The sequence below is a fragment of the Leucoraja erinacea genome, chromosome 16 (genome assembly GCF_028641065.1).
Source record: "Leucoraja erinacea ecotype New England chromosome 16, Leri_hhj_1, whole genome shotgun sequence".
Classification (NCBI taxonomy): Eukaryota; Metazoa; Chordata; class Chondrichthyes; order Rajiformes; family Rajidae; genus Leucoraja; species Leucoraja erinaceus.
In genome coordinates, this window is record NC_073392.1 from 2,635,811 (window position 1) to 2,649,721 (window position 13,911).

Consider the following 13,911-nt stretch of genomic DNA (forward strand, 5'->3'; position numbering starts at 1 on the left):
CATCACCACACCAACTCTGAATTAGTAATCGGCTTGGTTGATCTATACAGCAGGAGGTGCAACTCCAGAGCAAATAAAATCATGGGAGACCCCTTCTACCCCTGCAACGGACTGTTCCAGCTGCTACGGTCAGGCAAACGCCTCCGTTGCCATGCGGTGAGAACGGAGAGGTTGAGAAGGAGTTTCTTCCCAGAGACCATTCGGACTGTAAACGCCTATCTCACCAGGGACTAACTCTACTGAACGTTTTTCCTTCCATTATTTATTATGTAAAAGAATATGTGTGTTATGATTGTGTTTATAATTTGTTTGGTTGTTTGTCTTTTGCACAAATGTCCGCGAGCATTGCCACTTTCATTTCACTGCACATCTCGTATGTGTATGTGACAAATAAACTTGACTTGACTTGACTTGCAACTATCGATTTAGTTTAGTTTAGAGATACAGCGCGTTAACAGGCCCTTCGGCCCACCGGGTCCGCGCCGACCAGCGATTCCCGCACATTTACAATTATACCAGGGCAAATGACCTAAGGGTCTCAACCCGAGACGTCACCCATTCCTTCTCTCCAGAGATGCTGCTGCCTGTCCTGCTGAGTTCCTCCAGCTTTTTGTGTCCATCCTCGGTTTTGACCTTCAAACAATACAATACAATACAATTTATTTGTCACTTGAACCTCATAGAGGCTCAAGTGAAATGTTGTTTCTGCAGTCAAACACACAAGAAAAAAAAGACCCAAGACACAACACAATTTACACACACATCCATCACAACTCCTCCTCGCTGTTATGGAAGGCAAAAAATTTTTTCTCTCCCCTGCACTTCCATCTCCCCCCGATGTCAGAGTCAAAGTCAGAGCCCCCGGCGGGCGACAACAATTGTCCCGCGGCCATTAACGCCGCGCCGGGTGGTGCAAGGCCGCGCTCCGGGTCTTGTTGTTGGAGCCCCGGGCGGGCGCTAGCAAAGTCCCACAGCCGTTGATGGAACCTGTACGTCTTTGGAGTGTGGGAGGAAACCGGAGATCCTGGAGAAAACCCACGCAGGTCACGGGGAGAACGTGCAAACTCCGTACAGACAGCGCCCGTAGTCGGGATCGAACCCGGGTCCCTGGCGCTGTGAGGCAGCAACTCTACCCCTGCGCCACCGTGCCTCTTGGCTTTTTGTACTAATATTGGGTTTTGTATTGAATTCAGTTAGTGATGTTGCCTTACAGTACTGTGTTTACAGGCCTGTTGTGCTGCTGCAAGTTAGAATTTCACAGTCCGGTTTGTTGGTACACATGAATATAAAAAGCACGCGACTCTCTCGAGCACTTAATACCACTATTGATCAGTGATGCGGTTTTGACACTCTGTCTCTGTAACTCGTTTTTTGCGTATCAATCATTTGTTCTATAGGTAGACAAAAATGCTGGAGAAACTCAGCGGGTGCAGCAGCATCTATGGAACGAAGGAGATAGGCGACGTTTTGGGCCGAAACCTATATCTCTCTATATCGGAGATGAGGAAACACTTTTTCACACACAGAGTTGCGAGTCTGTGGAATTCTCTGCCTCAGAGGGCGGTGGAGGCCGGTTCTCTGGATACTTTCAAGAGAGAGCTAGATAGGGCTCTTAAAGATAGCGGAGTCAGGGGATATGGGGAGAAGGCAGGAACGGGGTACTGATTGGGGATGATCAGCCATGATCACATTGAATGGCGGTGCTGGCTCGAAGGGTCGAATGACCTACTCCTGCACCTATTGTCTATTGCCTATGAAGAAATTTCTCCTCATCACCTTCCTAAAAGAACGTCCTTTAATTCTGAGGCTGTGACCTCTAGTCCCAGACTCTCCCACTAGTGGAAACATCCTCTCCACCCATGTTTTGCGTCGGGACCATTTTGTCCCCATGAATCTTATTGTATGCAAAGCACTTCCCACATGGAAATTAATACAGCCACTGGTGGTCCAGTTATAATACACTTTATTTTAAATATACCACATATGCATCACACTAATATCTCGACAAGTAATACTTGGTGACACAAACACATCATACAGTCAGAAGCTAAAAGACCTTTTAAACATGCAATTTAAAACTATTCACACCATCTGGAGTTATGCAATTTGAATAAACGTCTGATCCATTTACATGGCCTTTTCATTTACATTAGGTAGTGTGCATTTAATATATCTGACTGAAGGCATTTTAGATTTTTCTACCCTCAAATTATCTAGGTACAGGTACCACAAGTTAAACTAATTCCAAAACATTACGACAGGTGCATCAGGGATTTTCAGGTGACTGGTGAAACCAGCACCTTCTTTCACCCACCCCCCGAATATGTGACACCGAGGCTGGGTGTGGTGGCCGATCTCGACCTCATCGGGACTTCCGTGGCCGATCGGCGGGTGGAATCTGCCCCCTGTGGCCGGGGCTCTGGAACTGCGGCCCGGCTGGAGCCGGCAGATCCGTTCCCATAGCCGACTTCCGTGGCCGATCGGCGGGTGGAATCTGCCCCCTGTGGCCGGGGCGCTGGAACTGCGGCCCGGCTGCAGCCGGCAGATCCGTTCCCATAGCCGACTTCCGAGGCCGACTTTGCGGGGCCGGTGTCTCGGTCCACCGGCGGCCGAGGCGGAACATTCCGGGACCGCTGGGCTCCTCTCGGAGGCCGGGACCTCCGTTGGTCCGGACAAAGGCTCTGGAACAAAGGGGGCCGGATAATGGGTGGTGTGGACCTATGTTGGATACTCTTCAGAAACGTATTATACGCTTTAATCTTTGTGATTCTTAATGGTCACTTGAAAATGTTGAGTAACATCAGGAGATTCATACAGTGTCAGTCGTCAGAGTGATGTACATACCATGGCCTCGCCAGGCCTGGATGACCATAACTCTAACCCAGTGCCAAAGCCAGGACAACGGGCCTTCATGGCCAAGTTAAGACTTTGACATCTTGTAGACTCCAGACTCTAACATGGCAACTCTTGTGTATGGACTCAGTATGGTCTACAGTGTCGGAAGGAACTGCAGATGCTGGTTTAAGGGCCTGTCCCACTTTCACCACCTCTGCCGAGTTTGCCCTTGACTCGTACTCGCAGCGTGGTCGTCACGAGGTCGTAGGTAGCTTGTGATGCTAGTCGTAGGTACTCGTGGCATCAAGTAGGTCGGGGAGTTTTTCTAGCCTGATGAAAAATGCCCACGAGAAAAAAAAGGTCGTGAAAGTGGGACCGGCCCTTTAGACTGAAGATAGACACAAAAAGCTGGAGTAACTCAACGGGACAGGCAGCATCACTGGAGAGAAGGAATGGGTGACGTTTCGGGTCAAGACCCATTCAGACTCAATATCACCTATCAGTTCACCAATTCATGTTCAATTCAAAGTGGAACCATGGCTGTCATACTTGCAGCAGCAAGGACGTGAATCAGATGAGATCTGACCCGTCTGAAGAAGGGTCTCGACCCGAAACGTCACCCATTCCTTCTCTCCAGTGTGGTCCACATACTTAGTATGATTGTATATAGAGTAGGATTGTCATGGAGCTGATGTCATTGTACTTGGGAGCACGTGACAATAATGTACCAGTAAACCATTGCCCCAACTAGGAAGCCTCACAACAGCCCAATATAATACACAAACATTGTGGCTCTGGGCCTAGACTCGCTGGAGTTTAGAAGAATGATGGGGGATCTCATCCAAACTTACTGAATAATGGGAGAGTGGATGTTGATAGAATGCTTCCACTAGTGGAGGAGGCGAGGACTAGAGGGCACAGCCTCAGAATCATAGGACATTCCTAGAAATGGAGACGAGGAATCTCTCTTTAGTCAGAGGGTGGCGAATCTGTGGAATTCATTGCCACAGACGGCGGTGGAGGCCAAGTCAATGGGATCTTCTAGAAACATATAAAATTATAAAAGGACTGGACCAGCTAGATGCAGGAAAAATGTTCCCAATATTGGGCGAGTCCAGAACCAGGGGCCACACAGTCTTAAAATAAAGGGGAGGTCATTTAAGACTGAGGTGAGAAAAAACTTTTTCACCCAGAGAGTTGGGAATTTGTGGAATTCCCTGCCACAGAGGGCAGTGGAGGCCAAGTCATTGGATGGATTTAAGAGAGAGTTAGATAGAGCTCTAGGGGCTAGTGGAGTCAAGGGATATGGGGAGAAGGCAGGCACGGGTTATTGATAGGGGACGATCAGCCATGATCACAATGAATGGCGGCGCTGGCTCGAAGGGCCGAATGGCCTCCTCCTGCACCTATTTTCTATGTTTTCTTAAAGACTGATATGAACGGGGTACGTGGTGGGGGGGGGGGGGGGGGGGGTGAAGAGAGGAAGATGAATCAGGAGAATGTGTTTGAGTGGGACAAATAAATCAACCACGCAGCAGCCACGATGGGCCGAATGGCCCAATTCTGTGCTTGATGGGAAGAGCCTGTAGGCTTCAATGAATTTCCATCAAAAACAAGATATTTTCCAACAATTTCCCTCGTGAGCTAGGAATGCCAAATTCAAGCAATTGCTGGGACACTTGTAAAGAACAACAGCACTGAATCCAAACAAATATTCCTGGGAAAAACACACTAAGTGCTGGAGCAACTCAGCGCTTTGTGTTTAGCTCGGTATTCATGCTCACGCTAGAGGCAGGAAACATGTTCCCGATGTTGGGGGGGGTCCAGAACCAGGGGCCACACACAGTTTAAGAATAAGGGCTAAGCCATTTAGAACGGAGACGAGGAAACACTTTTTCTCACAGAGAGTGGTGAGTCTGGGAATTCTCTGCCTCAGAGGGCGGTGGAGGCCGGTTCTCTGGATACTTTCAAGAGAGAGCTGGTAAAAATAGCGGAGACAGGGGATATGGGGAGAAGACAGGAACGGGGTACTGATTGGGGATGATCAGCCACGATCACATTGAATGGCGGTGCTGGCTCGAAGGGCCGAATGGCCTCCTCCTGCACCTATTGTCTATTCCAGCATCTGCAGTTCCTTGTATCACCATCCCTAACTTCTGACACCATATTTCTAGTTCCTTGTGCTACTACACACTGTCCTGCCCCACATGTCCCTGGCTGCACAATGGGATGCCAGATAGTTCACAAGGTACCCATGGTTGCTCTGCTGATCAGGTCCTCATGGCCGCGCGCCTGGTTTCTGCCTTTGTACGTCCGAACTTATCAATGCATTTTTCACCATTAAAAACTGAGATTCCCGATGAGACCGTTTCAGTTTTGCCCGGCGATTTTGAAACCAGATCTGAAATCAAACAAATCGTAGGTGAACTAAGATTTTTTCTTTAAGCTGTAACAACAGCATGCAAGACACACAAAGAGAGAATGTGTTCTGTTTGGGACTAACTTTACTGTACCATTCAACAGTTTTTTTTAAATTGCTGTTTTTGTTTCCTTTTCCCTTCCTCCCACAATATGTAATATGTATAAGAACATGTGAATCTGTTTGTATGCTTGTTTGTTTTTTGCACAAAGTCCGCGAGCATCGCCACTTTTCATTTCACTGCACATCTCGTATGTGTCTGTGACCAATAGACTTGACTTGACCACTTGACTTTAAAGTGTCTCTAAATCACCTGAATTCGATCTTCGTCCAGAGCCAATTTCCGAGCTAGTTCTTCGCGGACATCAATCCCTGGGTAACAATTCTGTCTGAATTCTTCCTCCAGCACTTCAATCTGAGAAAATGATCCACATAAAATGCATCAATCCAGATCCCATATAGTTGCATGTTCAATTGAACCACATTTAGGAATGAAAGAGACACAAGGAACTGCAGATGCAAAGCGCTGCAAAGTGCTGGAGGAACTCAGCAGGTCAGGCAGCGTCTCTGGAGAAAAAGGATGGGTGACGTTTCAGGCCGGGACCCTTCATCAGTCAGATTAACAGATATATTGTAAATAAAATGAGTGCTAAGAGAAACTCAGCGGGTGAGGCAGCATCTATGGAACGAAGGAATAGGTGACGTTTTGGGTCGAGACCCTTTGGGTCTCGACCCGAAACGTCACCTATTCCTTCAGTCTGAAGAAGGGTCTCGTCCCGAAACGTCACCTATTCCTTCAGTCTGAAGAAGGGTCTCGTCCCGAAACGTCACCTATTCCTTCGCTCCATAGATGCTGCCTCACCCGCTGAGTTTCTCCAGCATTTTTGTCCACCTTCGATTTTTCCAGCATCTGCAGTTCTTTCTTAAACACAGTGTCAAATGGCAGTCAGAGGAGATTCTCTGATACATTTTTGGAAGCAGAATCTACACATTTCTTTCAATTGAATGCTGAAATTGAAAATACACAGGAACAAATCAGTGCAGAATGAAAACCAGAGTTGGTTGTTTTTTTGCTCAGTATTGCAGCATCTGCAGTTCCTTGCATCACCATTTCTAACTTTTGCCTATATTCTTACAGTTCCCTGTGTCACTATCAACTGTCCTGCCCCCACATGTAGTGTCTCGTGTCTCACTGGCTCATTTCCCAAACATAATGCGCAGTCACAGGTAACAAGGTCCTATTTCTGCCCTCTCCTCTCTGTATCGTCCACTGCCATACGCGACTTGGGCAAAACACAAAGTGCTGGAGGAACTCTGGAGGAACTCATCTGGTCCAGACCGCTCAGACCCTTCCAACCAAATGGTCCATTCCTTTCACAGACGCTGCCTGACCCGCTGAGTTCCTCCAGCACTTTGTGTTTTGCTCAAGATTCCAGCGTCTGCAGTTCCTCGTGTCACCATACCTGAATTTGCACTCTCAGTATCTTTACAATGTTCGCACTGAGAAGGCAAAGTTTCTGCTGAAAAATCCTCAGGAGAAAACAAGCTGTATGTTATATTTCTGTACAGCTTTTAAAAAAATGTTGAGTTACTCATTTCATCGCGGATTAAAGTTGTAGATCGGGTGCAGACACAGAGTGCTGGAGTAACTCAGCAGGTCGGGCAGCATCTGTGGAGAACATGGACAGGTGACGTTTCACAGAGTGCTGGAGTAACTCAGCGGGTCAGGCAGCATCTGTGGGGAACATGGATAGGTGACGTTTCACAGAGTGCTGGAGTAACTCAGCGGGTCAGGCAGCATCTGTGGAGAACATGGATAGGTGACGTTTCACATAGTGCTGGAGTAACTCAGCGGGTCAGGCAGCATCTGTGGAGAACATGGATAGGTGACACCTCGGGACGGGACCCTTCTTCGGACCAAGGGGGTTATTAATGCCCAATTGGCTTCAAACTAGTGACAACAAATTAACTTAGATTTTTCCAACTTTGTTGACTTGATTGGACCAGTAAAAAAAAGTTAATACATTTTCTTTTTAACAATAGCAAACTGAATTGGAGAACAAAACTGCTCAAGGTGATTTTACGACTTATCCATTACAGACCACGTTCATAAGTGGTAAGAGCAGAACTAGGCCATTCGGCCCATCGAGTCTACTCCACCATTCAATCATGGCTGATCTATCTCTCCCTCCTAACCACATTCTCCCCGTATCTCCTAGTTGAGAACTCAACATAAGAACATTGATGAGTAGCCATGTACTTTGGATCTAGAATTATGCAGGATTTCGCTTTTAAAACACACAAACTACAGTTGGTAGACAAAAATGCTGGAGGAACTTGAAGGGTCTCGACCCGAAACGTCGCCTATTCCTTCTCTCCATAAATGCCTCACCCGCTGAGTTCCTCCAGCATTTTTTGTCTACCTTTGATTTTTCCAGCATCTGCAGTTCTTTCTGAAACAATCCACAGTTTGGTTTAGTTTGAAGCAATGACAACGCGAGGATGTGATGTACTAACGTGTTGTAGCCAGTCCCCCCCTCCAGCCAGACTGTCCCGGCATCTACCTGCCCCCTGGTGAATGCCGTCCTGGGTCTCCGGCCACGGAACCAGCAACAGTTGGGCGGGGAGAAGAGGTCCTCTCTGTGGCCGCTCCATCTGGCTCCATTGCCCCCCTGATCTCCCTTTCCACCGCCGGGCGTGTGGCAAGATCCCTCGGAGGAGCGTGGGCAAGAGGTCCCAGGAGAGGCTGAGAGAGGGGGAAATATGGTCAGTGCTTGCGAAGAATATCAGGTGACCATCAACAAAAATAGAGAGCTCATTATTCCCTGCCACGTTTTTGGACGTAGACTTAAGGGACTGTCCCACTGTACGAGGTAATTCAAGAGTTCTCCCGGGTTTCCCCCGATTCGAGCTCGGAGAATTACGGTAATGGCCGCTCGTAGGTACTCGGGGCTCTCGTGGACATGTTTCAACATGTTGAAAAAACTTCACAAGCTCACCGCGTTTCCAGAGTACCCGCCGTTAGCGTTACGAGCCGCTAAGAGACGTCCCCGAGCTCCGACGGACCCACAACGTACATTCTATGTGCTTACCACGAGTTTGATTGTTTTTTTTAACTCGGGAGAACTCTTGGGTAAACTTGTACAGTGGGACAGCCCCTTAACTGAGCGATGCAGAGTGCTGGAGTAACTCAGCAGGTCAGGCAGCATCTGTGGAGAACATGGATAGGTGACGTTTCACAGAGTGCTGGAGTAACTCAGCGGGTCAGGCAGCATCTGTGGAGAACATGGATAGGTGACGTTTCACGGAGTGCTGGAGTAACTCAGCGGGTCAGGCAGCATCTGTGGAGAACATGGATAGGTGATGTTTCACAGAGTGCTGGAGTAACTCAGTGGGTCAGGCAGCATCTGTGGAGCTAAGGATAGGTGACGTTTCGACAGAGTGCTGGTTTAACCCGAAACGTTGCCTATTTCAGCAGCATTTTGTGGGGAACATCGATAGGTATTTCCTTTCTCCACAGTGCTGGAATAACTCAGTGGGTCAGGCAGCATATGTGGAGAACATGAAATAGGTGACCGTTTCAGGTCAGAGCCCTTCTTCACCAGAACCCTTGTTCTCCACAGATGCTGCCTGACCCGCTGAGTTACTCCAGCACTCAGTGTATCTTTTTGAGTAAACCAGCATCTGCAGTTCTTTGCTTCTTCCCTTCTTCAGACTAAAGCATTAAGATGGTGATTTGTGGATCAAAACGCCTTGTACTCCAGAATAACGCAGAAAATAAAATTAAATTAAAGCGGGGCGATTCAGAGAAACATTTTTACAATGACTGCATAAACTGTACTGTTATGCCTCCCCGTGCCAGAGACCCGGTGCTGCTGTCTGTGTGGAGTTTCACAGAGTGCTCCCTGTGATCGTGTGGGGGTGTACGTGAATCGGCATCTGTGGATTGCCCCCTAGTGTGTATAGGATGAGGATTTGGGATGTCAGGACCCTATCTTCACTGGATACCCTTGGTTTAGACGCTGCCTGAGAATTTAGTTACTCCAGCACTCTGTGTATCTTTTTGAACTGACAAACCAGCATCTGCAGTTCTTTGCTGGAAGATTGTTTCCGATGTTGGAGAAGTCCATTAAGTGGTGATGTTGTGGATAAACGCCTTGGAACTCCTTTTAAAAACGCAGATGAGAAAATTTTTAACGCAGAGAGTGGCGATTCAGAGAAACATCTGCCACAGATGATTGGAGTTCATTGGCTATATTTAGAGGGAGCCTCCCCGTGCCCTTGAGACAAGGGGATGAGGGTCTGGTGTGGCAGTTTACGGGTTCACCCTGGTGATCGCCATGTGAATGGGTTTGTAGGCTCGAAGGGCCGAATGGCCTCTACTCTGTAAATTGCCCCCTAGTGTTTCTGTGAGGGAGTGGATAAGATCGTCCTTCGCTCCATAGATGCTGCTGCACCCGCTGAGTTTCTCCAGCTTTTTTGTGTACCTTCGCCCTAGTGTGAGCGGGTGATGGATGGGTGGGTGGTCGGCGTGGACTCGGTGGGCTTAAGCAAGTGTGAAGAAGGGTCTCGACCCGAAACGTCGCCTATTTCCATCGCTCCACAGATGCTGCCTCGCCCGCTGGGTTTCTCCAGCATTCTTGTCTGCTCTCGATCTTGCAGCATCTGCAGTATCACGGAGTAATTAACTCAGCGGCACAGACAGACAGGCAGCATCTCTGGAGAGATGGACTGGGTGGCGAGACCCTTCTCCAGGGGGGGAACGTACCCGCTTGTGGCCAGGTTTACCTGCAACGTTCAGCATCTCAGCCCACGGGCGGTGGGGGGCGACGGTTGAGGTGGTCTTCTCCTTTCTCCCGAGCCCCAGGATACTCTCAATGGTGAAGGGACATCTCGCAACTTTTGTCTCAGCCGCGCTGCAAGTCCCTGCGAGTTGAGACTCGGCCTTCAAACCTCCAGCCAAATCAGGGTGTCTCAATGTGGCCATGGTCTACCTGTGTGTGTGTGTGTGTCTGTCTGTCTGTAGGTATGTATCTACCTCCCCCTCCAATGTGCGCAGCGACCGCCCCCCACCCCACGACCCACACATTTGTAGCATCTCCCCCACGTCATTAATTAGTGTGGTTGAGAAAAGTTTTAGCATTTGAATGGAGAGGCCATGGGGCGATAATTGTTTATTTGTTAGAAGCTAAATGGCAGAAACAAAAGTGTACCCCAAAGGAGGGAGGGAGAGGTGTTATCTCCTCCAACCAGTGCACACAACTTTGACAAATCCTCTAACACCTGCCTTGCAGATTTTAAAACATGCCCCCCAAAAAATTAAATATACCATTTTAAATTCTGAGAGAAAGAGACAGAGAGAGAGGGGGAGAGAGGCAAACTTCATCCGGAGAGTAATCTCTTAATAGTATTAAAGTTTTGATGAATATTCTCCCAGTTTAACATGCAGATTGCACAGGGAATGTCAGGGCTTGCTGGAAATCGTTGCAAATGTTGTTAAAACTCAAACACAATTGTTCTGCATCTGCTGCCTGGGATCATCAGAACAATCACTGTCTGCCTCTAAACACATTTCCACACTGGTTTCTTCACTCCCATTAAAATGTTAAGTCATTCGACTTATTAAGTGATTCTCTTCTCTCCAAAATTGACATAATCCCCTTTGTGATACTTTGGAAAGTAACAAATTGCAGTGTAATTAACATAATTGAATTGTAGAATTGTCGAAGTTCATTGTTCTTAAGAAGGAACTGCAGATGCTGGAAAATCGAAGGTGGAAAAAGTGCTGGAGAAACTCAGCGGGTGCAGCAGCATCTATGGAGCGAAGGAAATAGGCAACGTTTCGGGCCGAAACCCTTGGGTTTCGGCCCGAAACATTGCCTATTTCCCAAGGGATTCATCCCAAAACGTTGCCTATTTCCCAAGGGATACGGCCCGAAATGTTGCCTATTTCCCAAGGGATTCATCCCAAAATGTTGCCTATTTCCCAAGGGATACGGCCCGAAATGTTGCCTATTTCCCAAGGGATTAACCCCGAAATGTTGCCTATTTCCCAAGGGATTTCCTTCACTCCATAGATGCTGCTGCACCCGCTGAGTTTCTCCAGCACTTTTGTCTACCTTCAAAGTTAATTGTTCTGCTTGGGACATATGACAATAGACAATAGGTGCAGGAGGAGGCCATTCGGCCCTTCGAGCCAGCACCCGCCATTCAATGTGATCATGGCTGATCATGCCCAATCAGTTCCTGCCTTCTCCCCATATCCCCTGACTCCGCTGTCTTTAAGAGCCCTATCTAGCTCTCTCTTGAAAGTGTCCAGCGAACCGGCCTCCACCGCCCTCTGAGGCAGAGAAATCCACATGACTCACAACTCTCTGCGTGAAAAAGTGTTTCCTCGTCTCCATTCTAAATGGCTTACCCCTTATTTTTAAACTGTGGCCCCTGGTTCTGGTTCTACAATAAAATACTTTTTGGCGTATAGGAAGGAACTGCAGATCTGCGCTCAAGATGAGGTGTTCCATACCAGGACATCCGAGATGTCCTCATTCTTTAGTGAACGGGGATTCCCCTCTCCCATCCCTCGTGCCTCCTCGGTACCTCACAGCTCCACTCTCGCTCCCCCTCCCCCGAGTTACAACTGAGACAGAGTCCTCCTAGTCCTCGCCTTCCACCCCATCAGCCGTCGCATACAACACATAATCCTCCGATATTTCCGCCACCTCCAACGGGATCCCACCACTGGCCACATTTTCTCATCTCCGCCCCTTTCCGCCTTCCGCAGAGACCGTTCCCACCGCAACTCCCTGGTTAACTCACCCATTCCCACCCAAACCACCCCCTCCCCAGGTACCTTCCCCTGCAACCGCAGACACCCGCCCCTATACCTCCCCCCTCGAGTCTGTCTAGGGACCCCGACAATCCTTTCAGGTGAGGCAGAGGTTCACTTGCACCTCCTCCAACCTCATCTACTGTATCCGTTGTTCAAGATGTGGACTCTTATACATCGGCGAGACCAAACGCAGACTGGGCGATCGTTCCGCGGAACACCTTCGCTCAGCCCGCCTGAACCAACCTGATCTCCCGGTTGCTGGACACTTTAATTCTCCTTCCCATTCCTACACAGACATTTCTCTTCGGTCTCCTCCATTGTCAGAGTGAGGCTAAACGCAAATTGGAGGAACAGCTTCTCATATTTCGCTTGGGCAGCTTATACCCCAGTGGTATGAATATTGATTTCTCTCACTTCAGGTAGCCCCGGCATTCCCTCCAACCTCCATCTCTATCCCTCTCCCACCCAAGTCGCACCAGCTTCTCGTTTTCACCCAACAAGTTTCCTTTTTCATCATTATTTTTTTGCGTATCCTTTTTTCTACGACATGGGTAATGGGAGTTGAGGGTGAGGTGAGTGGGGAAGTGGACATATCTGGTTGGGGTGAGCAAGGAGGAAGTAGGGAAATGGGGGCATTACTTGAAGTTGGAGAGAAGTCATGGAAACATAGAAAATAGGCGTTGTACCATCAAAAGCATCCTGACCACCTGTTTCACGGTATGGTACAGCAGCTGCACTGCTGCGGACAGGAAGGCACTACAACGGGTGGTGAAAACCTCTCAGTACATCATCGGTGCCCCGCTCCCTGCCATGGATGCCCTCCACCGAAAACGGTGTCTGAGACTGGCCGGGAAGATCATCAAAGACCCCTCACACCCCAACCATGGACTGTTTGCCCTCCTCCCATCAGGGAGGCGGTACAGGAGCCTCAGGTCTCGTACAGTAGGATGAGGAACAGCTTCTACAACAACACAATCACATTGCTGAACTTGGAGTCCCGCCGATAGATTTCTCCAGTCTCTCTGTCCACATTGTTTGCTTATTCTGTATTTTTATTTCTATATTGCACTATTACTACAGACTGACGCTAAACTGCATTTCGTTGTACCCATACTTGTATCTGTGCAATGACAATAAAGTTGAATTGAATTGAATTGAGTAGGCCATTCATCCCTTTGAGCCAGCACCGCCGGTCAATATGATCATGGCTGATCATCCAAAATTAGTACCCCGTTCCAGATTTTTATCCATACCCCTTGATTATGAAGAAAGACTGGATAGACTTGGTTTATACTCTCTAGAATTTAGGAGATTGAGAGGGGATCTTATAGAAACTTACAAAATTCTTAAGGGGTTGGACAGGCTAGATGCAGGAAGATTGTTCCCGATGTTGGGGAAGTCCAGGACAAGGGGTCACAGCTTAAGGATAAGGGGGAAATCCTTTAAAACCGAGATGAGGAGAACTTTTTTCACACAGAGAGTGGTGAATCTCTGGAACTCTCTGCCACAGAGGGTAGTTGAGGCCACAGTTCATTGCTATATTTAAGAGGGAGTTAGATGTGGCCCTTGTGGCCAAGGGGATCAGAGGGTATGGAGAGAAGGCAGGTACGGGATACTGAGTTGGATGATCAGCCATGATCATATTGAATGGCGGTGCAGGCTCGAAGGGCCGAATGGCCTCTACTCCTGCACCAAATTTTAGTTTCTATGTTTCTATGATTCCCTAAGAGCTAAATCTAACTCTCTCTTGAAAGCATCCAGTGAATTGGCCTCCACTGACTTGTGGGGTAGAGAATCCCACACAGGTTCTCAACATTGGGTGAAAAAG

General features: G+C 48.3%; 1 protein-coding gene across 1 annotated transcript; it reads right to left on the minus strand.

Annotated features, from left to right (window-relative positions):
- Positions 1-4,327: 4,327 nt before the first annotated feature.
- On the minus strand, positions 4,328-10,241 carry hesx1 (HESX homeobox 1). The gene is made up of 4 exons (XM_055648322.1): positions 10,043-10,241; positions 7,819-8,000; positions 5,568-5,669; positions 4,328-5,236 (listed from the first exon to the last, which is right to left on the minus strand). Exons 1-4 carry the CDS (start codon positions 10,239-10,241, stop codon positions 5,114-5,116), a joined length of 606 nt encoding a protein of 201 aa, XP_055504297.1. The 3' UTR covers positions 4,328-5,113.
- Between the last annotated feature and the right edge of the window lie 3,670 nt (positions 10,242-13,911).

Excerpts from the sequence above, each read along its gene's own strand:
- hesx1 (XM_055648322.1), bottom strand. The coding sequence starts at position 10,241 with ATGGCCACATTGAGACACCCTGATTTGGCTGGAGGTTTGAAGGCCGAG. Across the intron at positions 8,001-10,042 it reads TGAGATGCTGAACGTTGCAG|CCTCTCCTGGGACCTCTTGC; the intron begins GTAAACCTGGCC and ends CCCCTCTCTCAG. Across the intron at positions 5,670-7,818 it reads CGGCATTCACCAGGGGGCAG|ATTGAAGTGCTGGAGGAAGA; the intron begins GTAGATGCCGGG and ends TCATTTTCTCAG.